This window comes from Gordionus sp. m RMFG-2023, chromosome 5, assembly GCF_954871325.1.
Source record: "Gordionus sp. m RMFG-2023 chromosome 5, tfGorSpeb1-WG-v2, whole genome shotgun sequence".
Taxonomy (NCBI): Eukaryota; Metazoa; Nematomorpha; class Gordioida; order Chordodea; family Parachordodidae; genus Gordionus; species Gordionus sp. m RMFG-2023.
Genome location: NC_088779.1, coordinates 11,573,798 through 11,601,277, shown reverse-complemented (window position 1 = coordinate 11,601,277; position 27,480 = coordinate 11,573,798). Strand labels below are relative to the sequence as shown.

General features: G+C 24.8%; 3 protein-coding genes across 5 annotated transcripts in view; 1 reads left to right on the top strand and 2 right to left on the bottom strand.

The window, feature by feature from the left end:
* Positions 1–1,662, top strand: part of LOC135930416 (extended synaptotagmin-2-like) — a 33,799-nt gene extending 32,137 nt beyond the window's left edge. Inside the window, exons 21-23 of one of the 3 annotated variants that reach the window (XM_065467209.1) lie at positions 178–280; positions 426–475; positions 1,278–1,662. In XM_065467209.1, coding sequence (XP_065323281.1) covers positions 178–280; positions 426–475; positions 1,278–1,323 — 199 coding nt within the window. In that variant the 3' untranslated portion in view covers positions 1,324–1,662. Of the gene's footprint in view, positions 1–177; positions 281–425; positions 476–893; positions 1,130–1,277 lie in introns of those variants that run through there. The other 2 variants (XM_065467208.1, XM_065467207.1) reach the window with 2 other exon arrangements.
* A 175-nt stretch (positions 1,663–1,837) lies between these two features.
* Positions 1,838–10,099, bottom strand: LOC135930417 (uncharacterized). The gene is made up of 4 exons (XM_065467210.1): positions 10,007–10,099; positions 9,742–9,964; positions 2,822–3,546; positions 1,838–2,170 (listed from the first exon to the last, which is right to left on the bottom strand). The coding sequence occupies exons 1-4, from the start codon at positions 10,065–10,067 to the stop codon at positions 2,079–2,081; spliced, it is 1,101 nt and encodes a 366-aa protein (XP_065323282.1). The 5' UTR covers positions 10,068–10,099; the 3' UTR covers positions 1,838–2,078.
* Positions 10,100–12,702: 2,603 nt separating this feature from the next.
* LOC135930162 (sister chromatid cohesion protein DCC1-like) lies at positions 12,703–25,628 on the bottom strand. The gene is made up of 8 exons (XM_065466944.1): positions 25,456–25,628; positions 25,255–25,417; positions 25,080–25,211; positions 24,944–25,034; positions 24,765–24,903; positions 18,058–18,166; positions 17,885–18,007; positions 12,703–13,008 (listed from the first exon to the last, which is right to left on the bottom strand). Exons 1-8 carry the CDS (start codon positions 25,626–25,628, stop codon positions 12,703–12,705), a joined length of 1,236 nt encoding a protein of 411 aa, XP_065323016.1.
* Positions 25,629–27,480: the final 1,852 nt, after the last annotated feature.

The following is a 27,480-nucleotide window of genomic DNA, read 5'->3' as shown; positions in this document are numbered from 1 at the left end:
AGAAGGAGGAGAGTGTATATATTAATTCATTTGTTCATCCTATTTTTTCTTTGCTTAGGCACAAATTTTTTAAAGTTCTTTTCTCTTCTAAGTTCCTTCCTTCCGAAAGAATCTTTCTTTAGAAGGAAAAATTGTCACCATTTTGATGCCACATATATTTAAAAATATATATTTTAGATTTGAATGGACCTGTACCTTTGAGGAATTACCATATAAACGATTGTTAGTGGCGGTTAAAAGTGAGGGTGGATTTTTGTCTTCTGGTCCTACTCTCGGATCGGTTAGTTTACATTATTACACATATATAAATATAATACATAATTATTTTATATTATCGAATATTTATTCATTTTTTAATCTCAAAACTTTTTTTAATATTTTAATTAAATTTCACCATTTTCTTCTTTCAAAATTCATAATTGAAGGTGGAGATAAACTTAGGACAAATTGAATTCAACGAAGAAAGAGGCGTATGGTAAAAAATTTATACATTGATTTATATTTTTTTAAATAATTTATTATTAAACGAATAAAAAAAGGTTTCGGCCTCATAAAAATTTTAATGGATTTTGGTTCCAAAAATTAAATTTAAATAAAAAGTTCCCTGATATTGGTTTCATTTTTTTTAAAATTAACTTAAACATTTTAAAAAAGCATAGCATGTTGTTTTTCTGGTATATTTTTTTTAGCATGATTTTATATGTATTGTAGTAGTAAATTTTTACTACTATTACAAATAACTTAGCATATTTCTAATGTCAATTTAATTTATTATATGAATTACCTATTTATACCTTATATTTTTCTATTGCTTTGCAGTTGTCTTTTAAGATTTTAATTGAAATAAAAAATATAATTCATCTTTTTGAAAATTTTATTATTACAAAAACAAGGTTTAATTTAATGCCTAGTAAAAAGATCCCTTGCTTCAATTGGTTTAAGCATGTGGTGCATACTAAACATAGACATTCTGAATGAACATTTTGATTGGATTAAAATTAATAAAATACAATTATATTCAAATATAAATTTTATTTAAATATAATATCTTACTTTTAAGGTTTAATAAACCTTGCTCAAAAATCTCGCAGTTAATATTGAAAAAATTTTATGATCACTTCGCATGTATTCCTTGCTTATTTCTTTTAATATAGTATTGCTATTTATCACAATCTTCGCTAAATTTTACAAAATATTTTATAATCTCTTTTTTATTGATTTATTTTATAAAAAATTTAACATTTTCAACGTTTTATACTTTTATTTCTATATATTAGGTTTCAGTTAGACGATACTAATACTTCTAACACAAAAGACGATTAGGTTATAATATAATGTGATTTTTTTGATTCACTGTAATTATAATGCAAAAAATTATTCCTTTTTATTTACGATATTTACATAATTTTACTGATTATTTATGATACTTGTTCTCAAAAAGTTATATTTTTTTTATATAAAAATAAGCTTTTGACTAGTCATTTTTAAATATTTTTCCCGTTTATTTTAATATAATATCTATACACAAACATTGCAATATCCCATTCTATTTATAATATATTTTAAATATGTATTTTATTATTTTAATCATTTATTTATATACAAGCTAAAAGCATTGCAATATCCTATTTATAATATATTTAAAAATAAGAAACAAATTTAAAATCTAAGTCGCTTAGCTTAAATATATATTTTTTAAATGCATAATCATTTAATCTTTATTTATAAATTGTCAAAATACCGATACAGAAAAAAATATATATTTTTACAATTTATTTTTTGGTGATATGTATCTGAAATATTATTTATAAATCATAGTTATATCATATTTATTAAATTTTATATAATAGTATTTTAAAAAAAATGTGTTTTGGTCTCTGGTTCTTATAATGATAAAATAAACTCCTTTAAACATTTTTTACTTCTTTTAAAAGCAGAATGTTAGATTTCATCAATTCAAGTTTTATGTTTATTATATATATATAAATTTGCATATATAATTAAGATGTTTTTGTTAAAAAAATATAATTTTTTTTTCTTATATAATAGAGTATAAAGTAGGTATAAAAAATATTGAATCACACTTTGTCGCCATTCGAATGATTTATAATCTCGTGCGCGTTATTGGTAGGCATCATAGAAAGACCCGTTCCCTTGTTTCGTATATTGCCTTTTTGTTTAAAATAAAAAAAATCATAAAGGTATTTGAAATATTGCTTCATTTTTGTAAATAATAGTTAAATGATAGCAATAATTTAACTTTTAAAAAATGATAAATTGTTTACAAAATAACAAAAAAATGCGAAAAATATATTCTTAAAATAGCATGGCATCTAACCATGCACTAAATTATTACCGTTTCCTTAATTTACATACGAGTAATATTCAACAATAAAATAGAAGGCTGCATAAGCACCATTAGGACTAATAGTACATATTAAATAATATGAATAGATCCTAAAGAAAGGTCTAAGTTTAACAACTAATGGGCCACTTTTTTTCAATAACAAAAGTGACCTAATCAAACGTTTCAGTATCAGATAATCGAGACGAATACTACGTTAAATCAGAAAAGTTTTTATAAATGGTTGGTTAGTACAAGATGAACTTTATTGGCTAAACAAAATATACCATGCTTCTTGATTAAAGTTTAATGCTTATTTTTTTTGAAATTAATACGCTCAATAGCTCCAATTAGAACATAGGGAATCCTAAATAAAAATTAAGGATATTATAAAATTTAAAAAAATAAAATGTTAAATTTCACTTAAATTGCAATTTGACCACTTTTTAAATTTTATATAAATTATAATAATGGTACCGTAATCAAACTGCAAATGTCTCCTTCGTTCGTCGCTTCCTATAGTACTGACATTGACTCTTTCTGCGTTATTGCTACCACCAATTTTAGCAGATTTTGTACCCTGTTTGATCATTCTCGTCTCTCTAGCTAGAGCTACGTCGTAAGGGCAGCAATGTGGTAAATTAGTCACGGTACAAAGCCATCCATAAAATCCTTTTTCAAAATCACATATCTCATTTCTCCACACATCGAAATCGCAAGTCAATTGAGTCACAGCGACATATAAACCTGAAAAAATTCCGCATAAAACCGCGAAAATCGGAGAAAAAAGTAAGAGCAATGTGAGAAGTGCTATTTTGAAAGGAGTATTGAGCCTGTAAAGGGCGTGACGACGATCCCCGAAATAATAATCATAGAAATTATACAGGGTCAGAGAGCTGTAATATAGGGAAAAGAGAAATGTTATCAAAAAAGAGATCGGAAAACAGAGAATGGTCCAAAGAAAGATATGCGGTCCCTTAACAGAACTGAAATAAGGCATAACTCGATTCCCGACCGAATTCTGATTAGATGTTCGAAGGTTACCGTATGTGTAAGCGTAAGGATGTTGAGTCTTAACTTGATAAGAGGACAACGTAGAGGGCATTAAGTTTTTGAGTCGATTAGTCAGGTTGGATATTTTATTGGATGTGGTTGGAGTTGAAGGGTGATCATAATCAAGCCATATGTGATCATTGGTTGAGCTGAAAGTTTATTTGAAAAAAAAGGAAATTGAAAGAATAATTTATGATATATTAAGGTATAATAGGCTGAATTCACAGAGGACGAGATGAGATGCGATCTAGCAGCTGATCGTGTTCATAAAATCTTTTAATAAAACCTGAATAAATTAGCTTGATGTTTATAATAATCATTAAGAAAGAATCACATTTTCGGGGGTTAACCTTCTTATTTCCTCTAAACAAATTGATCAGCTTTTAAATCGTGGCGATGGTAGTTCTAATGATATTATAATTAAATATGGGACATTTAATATAAATAATTATAATCCAATTAACATGCAAAAAAAAAAGTAATTTGAAATTTAAATAATTTTTTAAATAAGGGAAACTAATCTGATTTAGCCGTCAACCCAAACTTATATAAAAAATTAAATTCACAACCGGCGAGATATCACTTACAAATGATATTCATTTTTTTAATGAACTATGTATTAAGTTTTTCTGGTATTATGTGGAATAATCATGTAATAGGTTCGGAATCACAATTCTACTCATTTTAAAAGGTGATTTTTTTTTAAATCTGATTTTATGGTAGATGTATTCTAGCATGAGTAAATTTCCGTACTCAATTCATTTTAGACAACCCCAACCAAAAATTTTTGATGTAAAAATATCTATATTAAAAAGAAAGAATTATTACCCATTATCGAAAATGTTCCAATTATATTTTATCTGCAGTAATACTACATTATAGACCTTAAAAAATAATAAAGAAAAAATAAATTAATAACATCTTATTATGAACATATTATTAATAATAATTAGTCCTCATTCCAATAATAATTTAAATATCTTCAACTACTTCCTTAATCATGTCTAGAATTCCGCCTGGGAAAAAAATTTAATTAAATATTGGACATTAGTCGATGAAATACATTTTATAAATTATGCAACATTTAATATTTTTATTGTAGCAGCAGTATAACATATGCATAAATTTTGTAATAATTGCAAATATAATTAATATCTTCGTTTTACAGAAAATATAATAAATTGATGGAGTATGAAATTGCTTAATATCGGTTTTATTCAGATATTACGTTTAGCTTCCATTATATTATTAATATTTGAAGATATTCTAAAAAAAATTCTATCCAAAATTGTCAAATTAAATTTAGAAGATGCTGACGACAGAATCTTAGAAAAAATATCTGATAAATACAGAGCTTAATATAAAAAAACTCCTTTTCTTCAATTATTATACCTTTCTCATATTCAAAAAAAACTTGTATTTTCGTTTTCAATTTAGGTAATATTCATTTTAAAAATAAAAAGCTTTTTAAATGGAAAATGTTAATTTTTTCACTAACGAGGATCAAAATTTAAATTAATAAATCTGTATTTTTATAATAAAAAAAAGAAGTATTTGTATTAATCTAAAAATCGTAATAAATATAAAATACTTTTTATTTTTAATATATAAAAATACCAGAGTTATTAAAAGATACTTTTTAAATGGATCTAGATACAGATACATAGTCAAAAAATTATCTAGATACAAATACAGCTTCTAAAAAGTTATCTTGATACTGATACAATTTAAAATGTATCTAGGTACAGATACATTTTTTATTATACTTTTAGATAAGGTTTAAATAAACCTAAATTAGGATTCTATTGTGAAAATTCATGAAATGATCTAAAAGATTTATTGACTCGATATCACATTTATCAAAATATAACGAAAATAATGATTTTTAGATATTAATATAATATATGATTAATATAAATAATTATTATATATCATTAATAAAATAATAATATATGATTAAATGATTATAAATAATTATTAGATTTCAGTAATAAAATATTTTTAAAATTTGTTTAAGACATCCTCGTTTATCTGTAAAGACATTTTTAGCTATACTAAAAAGTCTTTCAACAGGAGCGCTGGAAGGGATTGTGGTGTTATATTTAATGAATAACATTTTTATATCAGGATATTGTTTAAAAAAAACTAAAATCTTGGTATTCTTTTTTGAAAAAACTATTCAAAATTTGTTGATTATCAGAATTTAAATCATTAACAATCATATCTCCTGCTGTGGGATACTGAAAAAAATCGGATATTAAATTATTGGTTTTTTTCACAGGTTAATTTGCACTCATTTGAAGACTTTGATAATTCCTCAACTAATCTTTTTATTAATTGTTTTTTTTTATTAAAATTTTCATCCATTTGCAACCATGTCCAATCTAGTTTAAAAAAAGGATGGCCAAAATATTTTCATCACAAAAAGTCCCAATAAACCTAGAATTATTAAATACTTATTAATTTATATCTTCAATTCCTTTAAGTAAGGCATTTAAGAGTGGTAAACAAAATTTCAGGTTCATTTGTTTAAAATATTTCAATTTAATAATGAGCTGGGAAATATGTTTACCGGCGATAGGCACTCCAACAATCTGCTGTTGTGCATATTAACGATGGTTTTATTAGACTTTTAATGATTTCTTTCTTTTCATTCTCCCATCTTTGGGAAATTCTAGCAACTACTGTCTGTCTGCAAATTATATTTTTGTGTGGAGCTAATGTCTTGATCATTTTTATAAATGATGAATCAACAATTGAAAATGGCTTAATGCTATCTATAATAAAATCAGATATTAAATCATCTAAAATGGTTTGGGTTGCCTAGTCCAATATTTTCTTTAATAAATTTTTTCTCCTTCCCCCTTTTTATTTGGATTAAGAGTGTTTGATGTTTTCTCTTAAAATTTAAAATTGTAAACATTTATTTAGTATCTTTAAATGTTTTACAATGTTGCAAGTTGAGATAGTGCTAACTGAAATTTTCATATTTTTTGGACATGGCAAATATTTTACTAACAGAGATTTGTTTTCTTTATTTTGAGATATTATTTTAAAATATGGTCTATAAATTGGCCATGGAATGTCGTCATTTTTGTCATCAATATTAATCAAATTAATATAATAGAATAAAATAAAATACCAATTCCATTGCAATTAAAAATGGCAAATTCCTTGAGATGGATTGTAATATCAGAATTTGCTTTTTATTGATAACTCGGACATAATATTTAATTAATATTTATATATTCTTTTTTATATATAAGTTTTATATTTTACTTATATATATAATTTTTTAATATATATATTAATATTAATTTATATGCTCATATGAAATAAAATAAATTTTACACTCAAGTATTTTTATTTATAATATAAAAAAGCGTTAAATAAAAGTATATCAAAATGTATCTTATAAAGTATCTAAAAACTGATACAGATACCTCTAAAATAATATCTAGATACAGATACTTTAATCAAAAATTTATCTAGATACAGATACCACATTTTTATATCTAGATACTTTAATGAAAAAAATAAATATTTTATAAAATATTTAAATAAATAGAAATTTATTTAATAGATTACGAATAAGATGTAATCCTTTCTAAACAATCTTTAGTTAAGGCACCGGTGGCGTAGCTAGGAATTTTCCTTAAAGGGGGTTCCATACATATAAAAACCTGGGGCCTTCGGCCGAGTTTATCTTACAAATCATAACCATATCTTCAATAATATATTATAAATATATTTTTAATGCTTCAATAATTTGTTATTATAATTTAGTAGATTATTCTTATTGACTTTATAATAATACTATCCAGAAATTTCACTAGTCCACAAACATTAAAACCAGAAAAATATATTTATTAAAGGTATTTATTTACGTACAATCTAAAAATAAATTTTTGCTCTTGGAGGGGTCCAAACCCGAAAACCACCCCCGTAGCTACGCCACTGTAAGGCACTAAATAAATAAATGCAAGAGATCGTTAGATCTTTTATAAAATTGTATCGCGATAAATATTTAAAGTATGGTTAACAACTCTGTATTAACTATATTATTACATATATCATATTCCCCTAAGGTTAAATCATTATCATACTTGTATTTCTAATATTAGGCGAGTGACTAAATTGAATTTAATATAAATTCCGATATAAATTAAATACCAAAATTACAAAGATAAATAATATTTCTTATCTATTTTATTTTAAATAATTTAAATTTCAAAAATACTGTAATTTTTTTAAAATGTGGTAAAGCTATCGCTGACTAGTCACTATATCTGCAAAAAAAATTAACATATACTTTTAACAACATAAGTAGTGTAGAGAATATGTAAGCATTGGGCAAGCATTTTTTCCGTCTGTATAATTGTTTTGTTTAGGATTAAATTTATTACAAATGTGATAGTTTTGTTGAATAGTTTTAGATTTCTAAAGTTTAATGTAGCTGAGAGTTTTGAAATTGTGTCATGTGCAATTTAATTTATGATGATAATTAGCATAATTATGGGGTTTTCCACATGCATCACATATGATTCTCTGTTAGATGTGGTGTAAAATAAAGCCTCCCATTATTAGATTTGTATAAATATTTGTTTTTTTGAAAAGGATGATTGGAATGGATTACTTTCCTCATTTCATTATAAATATAATTATTTTCTAATAATTATAAAACATCGTCAATCATAATTTTTTAAAAATAAATGTCAAATTTCCCCAATAAAATTAAAAATTTGAAAGACATTGATAAAAATAGTATTTATTTCAAGATAAATACATTTTTAGTAAATATTTAATTCCAATCGTTGACTCAAAAAATATATATTTGTATTTAGCCTTTTGATTTGCCATTCTTAATTATTAGGGTTATCCAGTCAACAAATTTTTCCCAATTGTACAAAATTGATCTGATCATTTTAGATTGATTTTTATTTACAATCTATCTTTGAACCAAGATCATAAAAATATTAATATTTTTTTAGGTAAAATAAATATTTAGCTAAAATATTGGCAAAACAATTTGGAATTTTCCATGTTTGTGCATTGACATGATTGTTTTTTTATTATTTCCTATAAGTTAATCATCTCATTTAAAATATGGGAAATGTTTATGGCTTAATCTAGCTCATCAAAAATCTTAAATACTTTTATTGCTGCATATATTTTTATTTAAAATATCATATTATTAGCTACTCTTTCTTTTAATAATTTGTTTTTTTTTGTAAACATTACAAATATATTGAATTTTGTTTCCTTTTATTTATTATTATCGAAAATTATGTTATAAATTACATACAATCACAAGATAACATAAAACAATGATAACATTGTTTAGAATAGACTGGCTTGGATTTTGGGTATAATATTCTAAAACTAAACAACCAGATTTCAGCCTAATTCCAAGAAAGAAATTCATAAAATTGACTTTATTGAAATTAATGTCTCATTTTGATATTCTTATTTAATAAAATTTATCCACACATAGTATCTTTTAACATCATAATACTAAATAAACTACTTTGAAGTTTATAAATTCAATCAGTTTTTCTTCTAGCAAGAAGGAAAATTAAAATTTTATTCATTAGGTGCTCTTTTCTATATTATGATCAGGGTTACCAGCTCCCCCCCCCACTCAGCTGGAGACTCCTGCAATTGTTTTGTCAACATGTAGAGATCTCCCTCCAACAATTGGAAATCTCCCACAATTTAATTTATAAAAAATAATTTTGAAAAACAGTTCAAAAATAAAGATCATTTGTGTTTGTAAAAAATTAAAATATTTTTATAATTAAAGCTTATTTTATAAAATCTTGTCCCATTTATCAGATCAAAGTTATATAATAAATAACTTCAATACAAAGAATCAGAAATAAATATTTAAAACTAAGAATAAAAAATTACCTATTTGGAAAAATATTATAAAAAAGATATCTACTTTGTTAAGTATGATAAACTAATAATTAAATTATAGAAGTAATTATGGTCACATCCAAAAAAAAATATTTACAATTTAAAAATTACTCCTTCAAAAAAATTTAACAAAATTTCTCCCACAGTTAGGAAATTTTGACTTGGTAACCTTGATCATAATTCTAAATAAACTTAAAATTAGCTAGTCAGATCCTTCCCTAATCAAAACTTTTAACTAATTTAGTATGAGCATTCTTTTATCTTCTTATAGCCCATAAGTGCTTAATCATGTAGCCAGTGTCCTTATGCACACAGCTATTTCAGCCTGCCCAAAAAATGGTGAATTGTTCTTTTCATTTAACTTAACTCCTAAAATTTTCGAGTAAATGCATAAAGAATGACAAAAATCATATTATGAAAAATACTTGTAAGGCTCATTTATTTCCTGAGATAATGGATCCACCTCATCTTCCACCATTTTTAAGGCTTCGGTTTTATTTATATCTTTTTCATTATTCTCTGAAATAATATGATTTTCCATTTTATCATTGTTTGAATTAATTTTCATATCTATATTGAGAGGTTGATTTCGAGAATGGTGATCATCGTTTTTATTGTTTGAGGTTGCGAAATCGCCTTTCACATTATCTAATTTTTGTATATTATATAAATATTTTCTAATCGCTTTACCAGTTGTGAAAGAATTTATTTCTTCACTGCCTAAATGAATTTCTTTCGAACCCTCAAACATTGAAAAGAAAAATCATATGGAATGCCTAACCCCAAAATCTTAAAATTAAGGTGCTTTTTAGTTCATTTATTATCATATGACAAAAGATTCTTCAAAAATTGAAGGTTTTAAAATTGTTGAAGATCAAAATATGATGTTAATTCTTAAAATTCATATTTGTACTTGAATCTATTCTTTTTATATTTCCTCTTTATATGAGTAATTTTGTGGGTCATTGATGGATAATGAAGGAATGGATTATCTTTAAAGTTGGATATAAAGAACTAGTTTTATTGATAAGTGAATGTATTTTTACTGGTTTTTTATTTTATTTAATCTTATATTTATTTCTAGGTTCTCACGTAGATAAATAAAAGTAAAATTAGCATAGCAACTACCCCTCCATAATGAAATTTTATTTAATTGGTCATGATTTTAACCTCTCTTCCTATTTCCCACGGGTGTTTAAGTAAGTGGCTTTGCCTCTTGTGCGCACAGGTAACTGCGACATGCCTAAAAAAGCGTGGATGGTCCTCTTAATTATTTATATCTTTTATCAGTCTGGGGGCTTTTATGAGAGAACCAAGCGTTGCCCTGTTGTATATATAACTTAGAGATAGGAGCTCAATATCACGTAAATGGTGTTCATCCACATTGGTCATAAAATAGTCATACTGAAGAAATATTATTATAAACTATATTCATTCAACATAATTTTACTAGAATAATATAAATGGAAATTTTTATTTAACTTGTTTGTTAAAAAAAATACTTTAGGTTTGTTTAAAATCTGAGCTCTTTCAACAGACGACAAAATATTAGTATAAATTTATTAAGGAAATAAAAACAAATCTCATTTGCACATATTATAATTAATTTTATGGAAGCTAACCTTGGAAAGAAATCAAATTATAACAGAATAATTAAAGAATAAATTTAAATATCGTGTTAATCACGAATATTTTATAGTACATATTTAATATAATAAATTAGTTTAGGATCAATTCTGTACTGTAATATATGAAATCTTAATTAAATAGATATTCTAGACGGTGGCGGAACCAGGATTTAACATTTGAAAATTCAAAAATCATCAGATCCTTGCTCTTTTAAAGATTAAAAAATGGAAAAAATCTTTAATTTTTTGATCTTCAAAGATTTTTTACTCAAAATCCTGGGCGGGACAGAAACGCAAAATTATTTTTTTTATATGTCCTTGTTTATAGGTATAAAAAGTAATGCTGTAAACATTTTTTTTTAAAAACACAATGATAAAAAATCTTTTATAAAAATAGGAACGTGGTATATTCGAAAACACATCCATTCAAATTTATAAATATATTTTTTAAAATGAAGGCTTTCAAACTCGATTACAAGTAGGTTTCTTACTAGAAAATTGCCCAAGCTAACAATCGAATAGAAAGGAGTAGGAAGTTTATTTTGTAAAATAAAAATTTTGGAACATCAAACAGTTAATACAGTTATTTTTTGTAGGAGTAAAAAAAAAGAATCAAGTATAGACATATCGGTTACTGTAAGATGTAATACGGTCAAGATATAGTTTCAAAAAAAAGTAATAAGACCTATTTATTTTATATTAATTAATGGAATCACGTGGTCGAATCCGATCTACTATATATCATCCCTCAGGTATTGATACCAAGTTGTCTTCAGAAAAAATACAAACTCAAAATCTTTGGATTGAGATACAAACACTCGTAGGAATAGGCCAATTGGCTTCAGAAAAAAAATGATCCTTAAGATCGAACCCAGAACATTCGGCTTACGCACTCAACTAACTAGACCTGGCTTCAGAAAAAATAACATGACTCTTACGGGATTCGAACTCAGAACCTCGGATGATACACATACTCATCCGACCAGGCCTGAGACGCTCTTCGAAAATAACTATTTTTAAATATAAAAATTTATATGTTACCTCGATCTATCAAAATCTGGTTCGTTCAATATCACAGCATGTTATATCTAACATTAATAGACATAGCCTAATATAAAAAAATATCCAATAACATAGCCAATGAATACTATATTTCTTTTATGTGCATATACCATGGAATATAATGTATATAAATATAAAACAATAATTACATATTATAAAATTTGTTCATTAAAAAAAATTTATATTAATTAATAATAAGTGTTTCCCAAAATTTTCAATAAGGAATATCGCTTCAAAGGAATTCGTTACATGAAAACACCCGCTCGACCAAAGTTGAATGTAGGATTATCCTTGCAATAAAAAATAATTATTATAGATTTAATCATATGAACGCGATCCTTATTTTTTTTTATTAATTAAGGCGAACTAATTCGTATAGAGACCGTAATTAACGATATAGTTAATACATTAAAAGTAAATATATCATTACTCTAAATTAAATTTTCATGATATTAAAACCATTCCTAGTTGCAAATAAATGTAAATTAAAATTTAAGGTTAAAATTAATTTAAACTTTCAGATATATTCTTCTTTCTCAATAGAATTCTTTATCCTTATTCTAAGCTTTTCCTCTTATTTAAAAGATATATTTTTTATAAAATTTATGAAGGTTATAAAAAAAAATATGCTAATTTATTCAACTTAAATATATATATATATAATTGTGAAAAATTTATATAAAATATAATAATACATTAATATTTCGAACAATAATACACTTTATCATTTGAATCATCTCCAGTGTTCGGCATAATAATTTTACGGGCAAATTTATTTAAAAGAGTCCCTAAAATAGAATTATCATCGCTTTTACTAGGATTCTCGTTGTCTGAGATATTTTCCAAAAATCCTTTAAAATACATTTTTAACTCTGTTAAGCTCCATTTTTCTTTGATTTTAAACAATGAATTCAGTCTTTCTTTCGTATTTTGAGGCAAAGATGCTTCCGGTAAAAATTTTATAATCTTTTTGTTATTTTCGATCAAGACAATGGCTAAACCCTTTTATTTAATTTAATAATATATATTTTGCATAATAATACTCTATTTCAATTATATACATAATTCCCGATTATTCCTCCCACATTTAAATAATTAATTCCGATTTTTTGGTTTATCATAAGATGCCGTCCATTTATATTTAAATCATATTTTTATCATGAAAGTCATCTTTTACAAAAATCCCTTTCACTTTAAAAATACAAAATTAAATTAATCATTTACATTCTGCAATTTTATGCATCTAAAAAATCAGAAAGTAAAACTTGAAATACCACTCTATATCACTTCCTTTACGCTGTTTTTAATTATTTTGTTCAAGTATTAAGGCTGTGTCCTGGTTCGACTTAATCTGGATACATAATTTCTTTTTAGTATAAACAAAAAGGTTTTTGAGCTATGACACCCTAATTTTGGTTTGTTTTAGTATTTGGTGGCATTGCTATTTTTCGTACTTTATTTTTTTTTTAATTTATCGCTTTTTTGGCTATGCAGTCGATACTAAATAGCCGGCTATTAAGTAATAAGTTGACCTAGGACACGGCTTATAAGAGCTGATTTGCGTTTCCAGCATTTTGTAAAAAGTAAAGATATTTCAACTGGATTTTCTTTTCAAAAATTTTTATCAGCCCGGCTCGGGATTTTTTTTAAAATATTGGCCCGGCCCGGGTTTTATTTTTTTTTAATTTTTTTGCCCAGTTTAATGTTTTAAATGAACCCTGTTTTAAATAAATTTATATTTAGTATATTGACATTTATAACTAACATGTTTAGATTTAATATTAATTTTTATAGTGATATTGGTATTTATGACTGACAGAACATTGTATTTAAAGAGTTTATTTAAAATAGATTTTTCAATTATAACAAATAGTGTTTTAAGATCACTTTTTTTATTTTTGAAAATTGTAGATATTATTTAATAAACGATTAAATTTGTCCGAAATTTTTTTTTAATATCTTAATAAAATTAATCAATTTTAGATAAAGTATATGAAGGCATGCTTTGCTATCTGCTGGCCTACAAAGTAATTGTATATTATTATTAAAAATATTGTTTTTATATTCTTCAGATCTTGATATGATTATTGATAATGATGAACAAAACATAAATAATTTATAGACTCTGAAGTAATTAAAAACCTAGGTAAACTCATCATTGTGATTAAATGGATGGTTTTACACCACGGTCATGGTTTTTGATCGAAAAAATGAACCAGAACCAAACCAAGCAAATGGGCCTATCTAATCGACCAAATCCATAAACTCGAGCACCAACCCAAATCCAACTTATTATAATATTTTATTGTTATATCATTTTGCTTAATCATATTTTAATGCATAGAGGACGAATATTTCAATATTAGCATAAAAATAGTTATCTTTAATAATATTAGATTCCTTTTTTAAAAAATTGTTCTCTTCTTAAAATCTAAAAATATTGTATAATTTTTACTTTTAACTAGTAACTCGTGTGATCGTGAACCCAATTTAAAAACTAGAAGACGATTAGTTCAATATTTACATATAATTATCGTATTAATTAATATATTAGATTCCTTTTTTTATAAAATTTTCCTATCTAGTTTATGTGAGCTAGGTGTGGAATAACTGTAAGCAGGAACGAATACAATATAAAACATAGATAGTCTCAATAGAAAATAGATTCCTTTTTTATAAAATGTTCCTATCTTGTTTATGTGAGCTAGGTGTGGAATAACTGTAAGCAGGAACGAATCCAATATATAAAACATAGATTGTCTCAATAGAAAATATACTAAGACCGGGGATATTTATCCATAAAAAATTTAAGTGGTGGGGGGAGATTATTAAATTTTAAGATAAAATTATTGTTATTTAAAAATATCAAGCATAAATTTATTAGGACTAATAACTATTTCTATTATACAATTTAAAAAATGTGAATTAAAAAATATTAAACGGATGCAATCTCATTTATAGATATAAATATATATTCCGAAAAGACGATTCGTCATCGTGAATCGGACATCTGAGATTTTAATCGGCGAAAATTAGATTCTAATTACCGAGAAAACAAAAAGTTTATCATAAAAAGTTTATATTGGATGTTTAGCGAGATGTAAATCATATACCAACAGTCAAAATTTCAGACCAGGATTTGAAAAAAAAATAATGAATTTTAAAACCTCGCCCGGCCCATAGCTTTTTTAACCCACCTCGCCCCGCTTAAAATTTCATTATTTTGAATAATTTTGTCCGAATTTTAGAAATCATTTCAAAGGGAAATTAAAAATATGAGCAAAAAGTTAATTAAGCGTTCCATTTCGGACGATAAATTTTAAAAATATATTATATTTATTTTTAATTTTTATTACGATTTCAAATATTTGGTTTTAAAATATACGAGCCCGCCCCTAGGCCCGGCGCGGATATATATTAAATTAATAAAATTTTTGTTAAATTTATATGCTTTTTGTTTCACTTATTTGATTGACCTCTTTTTTAAAAATAATGTTATTAATTGTTAAATTACCTAACTTTGGCTAACTCCAATATGGCATTAGCCAAAAAATTTTAAATCTTTTACGACATTGAGACAAATATTTTTAGGGAAAAAAAATTTGAGCAAGCCTTTTTTGGAGTTGGCAAACTTTAAGTTCGAATAACACTTTTTTATAGTTATTTTCAATTATTAAAATTTCCAGTACATAGCATGTTAAGAAATTTGGTAATGTGTTCTCCTAGGAATGTTCATTTTTACCTTTTAATGATATTTATTTTATACCCATGAAGTTTTCTCTTATAATTTGACCGGGTTTTCTTGTGCATGCACATCCCTTTTTTAGGCTTTATGAAATATGGAAGGATAGCCATAATATCTAATGAAAATTTATTTTTGTGATCAAAATCATTTTCATTTTTTATAAAGATTTTAGTAAGTGGGAGAGAAGAGGAACACTAAACTGCTAGGTTTGTTAAAAATAAATGGCAGATATTTAAAATGATTGATGATGTCAAGTGACAATAAGGTATATTAGTATGAATGGGTTAGATAAAGAGGATTCCCCAAAAGGCATCAACCATGATATGCAAAGTTATCTGTTACTAATTTCTTTTCCCATCGTGAGTTAGATGTTAATTATTCAGTTATGTGATTTCTGGCTTATATATATCATATGACTAGTGATGTTATGAATATGTTGTCAAGAGAGCAAAAACAACCTTTGCTAGCGGAAAGGATTGTCAAAAAAAATTCTTCAATGGATTGCTAGAATATTTATACTGGTATTTGGTGAGAGAGGAGAACTTATAATCGATAGTTAATTTTCTTTGTTATTTTAAAATAATAATTATTATTATTTGTTATAAAGAAGAAACAAAATTATGTTCTAACACTTATCTTATTCGAAAATGAAGAAATTAAAAACTTAAAAAATACAAAAATCACCCACAATTGAAATAAACTAAATATATGTAAACACTTAAAATTGAAGCTTCCAAAAACACAAGATATAGCAAGCATTATTGCTTTATCCATTCGTTCTGTACAAGTTATACTATATTTAATTAGAAAAATATAACCTTATTAATATTAAATGATCCTGATTAATTTTGTTGGATTTGTATTTTCGCACCATATCGAATAATGTAATAATTATTTAAAAAAATCATTCAAAAGGATTGACGTGTATGTTTAGCAAGCCCCGCTAGCTCTAAATTTACTAATCAATCATGATTGAAATAATATCTGGACATAATAAATACTCATAAAACTTTTGCAAATTATAGAAGAGTGTTTAAACTTTGCTATAAAATTTAATTTGCATATAAATGATTATATATTTTAATAAAAATTAAAATTCTGTCATGTAAAAATCTTTTGAAAATTTTTAATTATTTATTTTAAAAGATTTTTTATCTATAGATGTAAACTAATAAAAATTATATTAGGATTAAATTTTAGCCTTCTGGTGTATTTAATTATAAAATAAGAAGTGGTTTACCTACCCCAGTCTCTCCTGATACTTAAAAAAGACTCTTCAGAAAGATCTATAAGCCCATAAGATTCTTAAAGAATTGATTAATTAATAATTCTATTAGCTCCCAAATGTTAACTTCAATACATGGTAAACCACACCTACATGCTTCTTTCAGACATTCCATTTATAGAAAACTAGTGTTGTTAAATGATTTTTAAAAAAGGAAACCCAAGGTTTCTACCAAAAAAATATTATGAAAACCTGGAGATTTGCTCCTAGATGGCAGAAATGTTTGGGCATGTTAACGAAATCTTGAGGCTTACATAATATGTTTTGGCTAAAATATTGGGTTAGCCGTTTTTAAAAATCAAGCCGTTTAACAACACTTTAGAAAACTAATAGCTACCTTCATGCCAATTCACATCATCGTTATTTCAAAAAATTATTCACAAAAAATCTTGATTTCATTGAAACCACACGCTTAGCTTCTAATAGAAATTCAGAATCTTTTAATAAAATTACAAAATAGCTAGAAGACAATAACTTTAAAGGATAATAAGAGAAGGCGTAGAAATCTCAAAAAAATAGAGAGGATGTTTACAATCTTCTTATATGTAGATGGAAATTATTTTATCTTATATATATATAAAATATAAAACTATTATTTTCAAATATCATCAAACTTAAACAATTTTAAATATTTCTCAACCCCAAAGAATATATTTTTATCCTTTTTTTATTACTCTCCCCTATTTTCTCTATATAAATATTTTATTTTTATGCAAAATTATATTTAATTTTGATTTTGAAGCCATGGATAGTTGGGCATCCAAAACACCAACAAAATATTTTTTTAAGCAATATTTAAGAATATATTATATATTTTACTTATATAAAATTAAATTATCATATAATACTTCTAAATAAGTCATGTGAGTCTTAATACCTTTGGGGACGCTTAATTTCCAAATATTTAAAAAATCTTTGAAGTCAAATTTAATGGTATTTTTCAATATATCTTCAGCAAAAAACCTGCAAATCTAAAATAAAATATTTACTTAATCATATACAAATTTATCCTATATTATACCTTTATTTCATCTAATTCATAGACATCATCATTACTATTAATTATGTTACTGGGATTAGTGGTTAAAAGTTTTTTCATCATAGATTTAAAAACAAATTCTACAACTTCCCTAAAAAAAAATTGAAGGTTTAATTCGAAAATATTTATTAAAATCAGAGCTTTGAACGGGAAGCAGAACCCCCCCCCCCTTTTAACCATATTAAATATAAAAGAAAATTTCTAATTATACTTTATCTATATAGGTAATAATAATCGGTTTCCTTTTAACCATATTAAATATAAAAGAAAATTTCTAATTATACTTTATCTATATAGGTAATAATAATCGGTTTTAACCATGTGCAAATATTCATAAAATTATATTTGAATATAGATACTATTTAAAAATTTTGTATTTAAAATACAAGATACTTAGCAAAAATGATATTAGATATTTTAAAAAAAATTATTATATAGTAAAAATCAAAATGTATCAAGGTTCAACTATAGATAATTGACATTCCTTCAAAAACAAACGAGGTTAATAGATTATTTAATTTTTACTGATATATTGTTTTCTTTTTATTATTTCAAAGCTCTAGTGTTATTTGTGTTAAAATTTTTGAGTTTTCACAATTTCTTTTAGTTTTTTGGGTTGTGTAGTAAATTTGATTCATATAATTTGCAAGATTCTAGAAGACGTTCTAGTGAAACAAAATAAGAAAATATTTAAGATTCGATTTTTTTTCTTTTATTTTTAATATATTTAATCTTATTCTTTTCAAATCTAGATTATCAGATATATAATTTTTTCATTTCATTATCAATCATAAATATAAAAATTTTCTAAATTTTGCAAATGAATGTATGGTAATGAATATCATTATAAATGAGATTTATAATAAAATAATATAATATACCTTCAGATATTTGAAGAAATTAGATGACAAGTCTGAGAGTGACTTATAAATTTGTGGCATCTTTTACCTCTGCAGTAATTATATTATTGGTATACAGAGTTGGACAGTACCTTAAATGCTTCTAACTAAGATATAAAATCCTTTTGTATCTATTACTCATCTTTTTGATATATTTAAGAGGATAGTAGTACGCTATCTAAGATTTTTTATTCTGAAAAGAATCTTGCATATTTTTAATTTTCTTTAAAAAAGATGTAGATACTTTTTAATATTTCTGTTTAAAAAAGTCCCAGAATATAATCTCATTTTCTTAGGTATCTTGAATTAATTTTCTTATTTTTTTCCGCCATGACAACTGGAAGATTTATAACTCACATTAAGATAGGTAAATAAAAATAATAACATTAAAACGAAATAATTAAAGAATATATTTTATATATGAATGTAACTTATGTAATTTTAATTTGTGAGATGATTAACACTCCTAGTAGTGATAAAGAAGGTGGTGAACGTGAAATTATGGAAACCTGAGTCATATCCCAATTATAAAATTTTATATGGAAATTTATTCAAAATAATTTAAGTCAAAAAAGTCAGCACAGGCTGAATGTCAAACCTGTACAAACAGAAAAATGATAAAGGGTTCAACAAACTTTACAAATTTTGTTAAACATATTAAAGTATATTATTTGTATAATAATTTTATGTTATAATATTATTATAATTTTTTTCCATATCTAAAAGGGTGGAGAAGAAAAACCATATAAAAAATGATTTATCCCACAATATATCAGCTTCATTTAGTGTCATTAATAAAATAATAATTACACAAAGTAAAATTGAGTAGTTGATATGAGCATTTATTGTCAAGGGTTTACACCCTTTATTTTAAAAAAATTTACATATAAAATTTTAAGATTGGGATATGATTCAGGGAAACTTATTCCCATAATTTCACGTTCACTACCTTTTTCTACCCTACCATGAGTGTTGATCATCCTACAAATTAAAAATTTTACATAAAATTGGTAATGATATACTATCGAGTACCATTTTGTTAAATATGGCTTCTCTTATTTTATTTTAAACTAGTTTTTTTTATCCCTCTTTTGTTTTGCCTTAAATACATCAAAATTTATTATATATATTTTTAAGCCCGTCTTTTGTATGATATAATTAAAATATATGGCTTTTATGTTTTCTTTTAATAGTTTTTTATACTTTTGGATTCCTTTAAGGTGTTCATTAATTATAAATTAGATAGTCAGATACAGGAGATCGTCCTGAATCCGAAGGTATAATTAGAGTTCGGAAAATATAGGGGGGTTTTTTATCCCCGCTATTTCTCACTTTGCGCCAATTTTATTTTAATTTATAATTGTGCTGTTTATTTTCCCTGTAAAAGGGACTAATTTTTATGTTTATCTGAATCTCATTTTTAGTTTGCAAATTTTTTATAATTAATTAGTTGTGTTTCATAAAAGTCTTTTATTTTTAGGGTTTAATAAAATTAATATTGAGTCTTAAAATATTATTAGTTTTAATTTATTGTGTTTTATAAAAGTCTATTTTGGATTATTTTTGTGGTATAATAAAATATCCATTTAATCATGACCCTCAAAGATCTCAAGTGTTACAGGATCCATTAAAGAATGTGCCCGTGAATGATATAACAACATGTACCTGTATCTGAAGCCCAGCTATTTCACATTTATATATAAAATATATTCTTTACTTATTTCGTTTTGGTGTTGCTATTTATATTTAGCTAACTAATGTGAGTTTTAAATTTTCCAACTGATTTTGGTTGTCAATATATTTAAATTATGGCAAAAAAATAAGGAAAATTAATACATAACAGATTTCCATGAAGAAAATAAGGTTATTCTGTAATATGTAAACTTTTTAAAAATGAATTTTGTATCTGTATCTTTTGTCAAGAAAATGAAAAGGATACAAGATTCTTTTCAGAGTAAAGGGTCTTAGATATAGATACTAGTATCTTATTCAAAATGTCAAAAGGATACTGTATATAAGGTACAAGATATAAGTATTCACATAACTGCTACTCCCCAACTCTGATTAATAGGTTTAAGAACCAGAATCTATTTTAAAATCACAAAAAACCAAAACTAAAGTAATTGTAACTAATTTATTTGTATATATCAAAGCATATTTAAATTTGATTTTAAAAAAAATAAGAAAAGTGGAATTTTATGTGAGCATATACTATGATTTGTCAATAAAAAGTTCTATGCCATTGAATAATATATATGCATTATTTTTACAAGTTTATAAAATGTTATAGTTAAAAGTTTATCAAAATTCTAATATTCATTTATGACCTTTGTAAATTAAATTATTCAAACATTGGAAAAAAATGTATTCATGGATTTCTAGGATATATCATATATCTCAAGAAACATCAAAGTTTACGTGCAACTAATATGAACACATATGATGATTTTTGAATAATAATGAAATATGAACTCTTTTACATTTGATTTTTAATTTAAATAACTCATAAGGCAAATAAAATTATTATAAAAATCTGAGTTAAGTATCTAGATATAAAAATGTAGTATCTGTATCTAGATAGATTTTTTAGAAAGGTATCTGTATCTAGATATTTTTTTAGAGTATCTGTATCTGTTTTTAGATACTTTTTAAGATACATTTTATATACCCCTTTTTTTATTATAAATAAAAATATTTGACTGTAAAATTTATTTTATTTTATATGAGCTTATGAAATAAATAAATATATATATATTATATATTTATATTTATTAATACTATAATATATTTATATTTATTAATACTATAATAAAGAATTTATATACATAAAATATTAAAACTTATATATAAAAAATATATATAAATATTCATTAATTTAAATATGTCCGAGTTTATCAATAAACCATACAAATTTTAATATTACAAAAAGGAAATAGTAAATTTTATTTTATAACTAAATTTTTAAGTTTATATATTTATATATATCTATATCGATGAAGAAGAGGAAGCAACAACAAGTTCTTTACCATGGCCAATTTATAGAGCATATTTTAAAATAATATCTCAAAACAAAGAAAACAATTCTCTGATGGTAAAATGTTTGCCGTGTCTACCTAAAAATACAAAAATATCCTTCAGTATGACTTCAATGTGCAATATCGTGAAGCACATAAGGGTATAGATATTATATATTTAAAATTCTAATTTAAATTTTAAGAGAAAACATGCAACCTTGTTAACAAAAATAAAAAAGGGGAAGGAAAATAAAACTACCAAAGAAAATATTGGACAAGACTCATCCTCCAATAATATTTTTGCTAAAAGACCTTTGACTTAACTCAAGGCACTTTAGATGATTTAATTATTGCTTTTATTATAGATGGCATGCAGCCATTTTCAATTGTTGAAAATCCTTCTTTTAAAAAAATGATCAACACTTTGGATCCACACAAAAATATAATTTGCCGACAGACGTTGTTAGAATTTCCCAAAGATGGGAAAATGAAAAGAAAGAAATAATTAAAAGTCTTATAGAACCATCATTAATATGCACAGCAGATTGTTGGAGTGCCTATAGCCGGTATAGCTAACATTTAAATTTGTATAATAATTAATTAAGAATAAATTATTTAGCAATTTTAAGAAATTTTAATTTTTAGTTCATACTTAGGAGTAACCGTTCACTATATAAATCCAATAAGTTTGGAAAGAAAAATATATAGCGTTGGCTTGTAAAAGAATGACTGGTAGTCATACATATGATAAAATAGGAAAAAATTGACAAGATATAGCTAAGGATTATTGCATTCAAAATAAAATTTCAAAGACCATTACAGATAATGCCAAAAATTTTATAAAATGTTTTAGGTTTATTTTATTATAAATATAAACATAATATATGATTGATTACTTAATTTATTAAAGAGTTTTAAGCCAATTGAAAATAATACAAGTGAATCAATTGATGATCTGGAAGATGAAGCAGTTGTGCCAATTTCTATATCAAATACTTATAATACTGATTCTGAATTATCAGAATCATTTAGTTTATCACCAATGTTGTGCCAGTCACACATTGAATCTTATAGCCACTGTGGATGCCAATAGAGCCATGCAGTGTAAACAATATCAGAGGGTAAAACTAATTTTAATTAAATAAGTAATATTTTCTTCATCAGATATATAGCACAACACTACATAAATGCCAAAATATATGGAATAGGCAAAATAAGTCTCCTATTTCATCTGAGATTATTAAGAAATATATTGGTCATTATTTTATATGTCCTAATATAACTAAATGGAACTCCACCTATAATGCCTTACAATTAATGTCAGAAATTATAAAAGCTAAATCTGACAAAGTGGACAAGATATGTGATGGAATAAAACTACCTAGGTTTTTACCTAATGAATGTGATTTAATTCATGAATATTGTTTAGTAAGTTATAAATAATATTTATATATATAGCATTATTTTAAATTGGCTAATGAAGCCAATAGCTAATTCCCTTGATATTTTGCAGGGAGATAAGTATATGTGCACAGCTTATTACTGTGCAACTATTTCACAACTTATTATCAAATTAAAGAATTTTAAAGAAATGAACCTGAGATTCTGTTTACCACTCTTAGATGCCTTACTTAAAGGGATTGAGGATAGGTAAATTAATATAATAAATTTAAAATATTTAATAATTCTAGGTTTATTGTGACCTTATTTGAAGATAATATTATAGCAACCATGCTCCACCCTTTTTTTAAACTTGATTGGACATGGTTGCAAATGGAAGAAAATCTTAATAAAGAAACAATTGATACAAAGATTGGTGAATTATCAAAGTCATCAACTGACTGCAAGCAAATAACCTGCCAAAAAAAACAAATAATTTAATTTCAGATTTTTTCAGTACCCTACAGCAGATATAATTTCTAATAATGATTTAAATTTTGATAATCAACAAATTTTAAATAATTTTTTCAAAAATGAATATAGAGATTTTAGCATTTTTAAAGAATACCCTGATATAAAATTGTTATTTATTAAATATAACACTACAATTCCTTCAGCGCCCCTGTGGAAAGACTATTTAGTGTTGCTAAAAATGTCTTTACAGATAAACGAGGATGCCTAAATGATCAAAATTTTGAAAATATTTTATTACTGAAATCTAATAATCATGAATTTTCACAATATAATATTAATTTAAGTTTATGCAAACCTATAAGAGCATAATAAAAAATGTATCTGTATCTTGATAACTTTTTAGAGGCTGTATCTGTATCTAGATAACTTTTAAGACTATGTATCTGTATCTGGATCCATTTAAAAAGTATCTTTTAACAACTCTGATAAAAATGCATGTTCACCTTCTATTATCTTATTTCCATCTCCAACATCATTGTTGCAGTTTGATCAAATAATACTTAATAAGACACTAAGTATACAATTAAAAACTATTAAAGAAATGAGGGATAAAATAACTTTTAATGTTAAAATATACATAAAAAATTGTTGAGTAAGCAATGAATTTATTGAATTTAATTCTGAATATAATTGAACCCAACTTGATTTAAATCAAATTGATTTTTATTTCCAAACCCTTATCTATAATACTCAAAATGTTGTAGATTGATAAAAGATATGAGCAAAATAAGATTAATATGCTGAAGAAACATTTTAGTTATTCTATTGGTTATATTTTCAACTAAAAAAAATATTTCGAAGAAATATATGAGTTTTATAAAAAAAAGAATTTATCTCTAAAATTTAAATTTTATTTAATAACCTTGGAAATAACTCTTCTAATGTATATAATGTTTCATTTAAATATACATTCTTATATGACCATGAATTTTCTTCAATTAATGACAATATATGATTCACTATTTGATTAAAATAAGTGTTTTCTATGATTCTGTAAAAACCTATAATTAAAATTGAATTATCATATATATTTTTTTAAACCATTGATTATTGTTGCATTTAATTCATATAGTGCTTTAAGTATTTCTTGATCACTTGCTTGTATAAAGTTTTTTAAATCTTTCATTGAATACTTAACATTTTATTATAATTTAATAAATATTATTTATTTATAAACTTTAAAAAAATCAATTAATTCAATTTCATAAGTGGGACCTCTATAAGCTGTTGGCTCGAGGGATTCTTTTAATTTTAAAAAGTTTGGCTTAATCAAGCAAGGCTCTATATAGTTGTGAGTTAGATGTTCAATCTATGGTATACAAGCAAAAATAAATTTGATATTTAAAATTTACTTTCAAATTATTTTCAAGTGGAGGATTGGTCAACAATTCTTCATTGGCTAAACCATTTGAAATTATTAGTAGTGAATTTGTTGTTTCAGCTTCTTTAAGTTCAAAAGTTTTATTATCTGTACATAAAATTAAACTATCTTCATACTCTCCTCTTATTACTAAACTTTAATAAAAATTATTAGTTACATATTTTGGTTAAACTTTTGACCATCTTGAATTGCCCTCATTAAATTTGCATCTAGTTCAATTAATTTAATAGAATCATCAGAGTTATATTTTAATGTTTGCACATGAGGAACAATATCATTTGAATTTATCCCAATTATAGATGCAATTTTATCGATATTGTATTTTTCATCAAGGTTTTGGATCATTTTAAATTTTTCGCAATTAATAAAGTAGCATAAAAACGAATTTATAATTTTCGAATATCGAACCTAGGAAATTGCCCTAATAACTGCTGATTTAATTGCCATTCGTCTATTTAAAATCGCAGGACCTGACAGATTTGACAAATTATTAATAAACACTAGTTAATTTTATTTAAAAATTTTTTTTTAAAACTTTAGTACATTATGGACCCTAACCAATATCACTTAAACCTTTAATCTCCTTACTTCCGATCTTTGTTTAGGAATATATTAAATCCAATTAAAAAATCTCCTTCCTTACGTAGTCGGATGTGAAAGGTAAGTCGAATTCCCTTCATAAATTTCCCTGTTCTTGTAAATATCATTTTAAAAAAATTTCCCCCTACAAACCCTAACCTTCCTACCCCCCCCCCCCTTCCCATAAAAAAGTATACAATATATTATTATAAATATAAATTAGAAAGGGAAATTAGTTAAATTTAATAACTTTTAAAATGACCACTATAATTCAATTTTTATTTATTTTAAAAAATGCATTTTTATATTTAAATAAGTGAAAACCTAAGTAATTTTTATAACAATCTAATATAATGAAAGCATTACAATAAGTGGGCATAGATGCCTACAATAAATATTATGAAAAAACCGGGAAACCCGAAAACTAATAATGCCTTCCCCCTTTATTAGAATCCTGGCTACGCCCATGCTTTTTCAGTTAAATATTCTTTGAGTTGAGCTATTATCGCTTAGTAAATGCATGTTGACAGGCCTCGTTCATAGTTATCAGTCTATCGCTCAAGCGATATGCAATTTACAATATACAAACGCTAAATTATACATCTATGGGATCGTTTACATATATAAATAATATAATTTATATGGTAATGTCCCAATTAAACTTATACAATGTTTAAGTGTTGTTGGTGATACCGTGTATCACTTCTTGGTCATAAAATCAACATCTATTAATAATAGTGATATTCAATTCGATTAATATTTTTGTAGGTATCGCGCATAATGAAAATTGTTATTATAGCAGGGTGACCATTTAATAAGGTGTTTAAAAGTTTTGTTACACTGTCCAAAGGTGTATGGCTTAGAGAAAAATTTAATTTATGTTGATGGCTTGAAGATGGTTAGATTTTTATATAATCCACCTGCATGATCTCTTTGATGGATCTGATGGTAGTTAGGAATTCAGAGATTTATGATTCATCAGGGATATTCGTATACGCAGGAATTTGGTTAGGGCGGGGGGGGATAATAAAATTTTTATTATTGTTAATTAAAAATACTAAGAAATTTATTAGGACTAATAACTTTTCTAATACACAATTTTAAACTAATGTAAATTAAAAAAAATTATATATATAAACCGGCATTGAAAAACTACAAAATAAATGTGAAATATAAAATATAAAATGAATATAACCCACGATATGAATCACTTAAATAACCCAAAATTGAAATTTGAATTTTTTGAGCTTTTAAAATATATAAAGTACAGAAAATTTAAATGTTGGAAATATAAATTAATACACAAAAAGTTTCTTAGGAATAATTGTATTTTGTATGTTTTGAGCTAATTTTTCAATTATCTATTCTTGCTTGGCGTTAAATGCCTATGAATATTCAAAAGATCCAAATCATTCAATCTACTTTCAGATGTTGTATTTCATAGGTATATTTTTCACAGACTTGCAGGCCCGGCCCCCGAGCCGGACCGTATTTTAATTTTTTTAAATATACCCGAGCCGGGCCCGTAATTTTTTTTAAAAAAACACCCGGGGGGCATGAAAATTTTTTTAGAAAAAATATCCGGGCCAAGCTGTATATTTTAAAACTAAATCGCCAT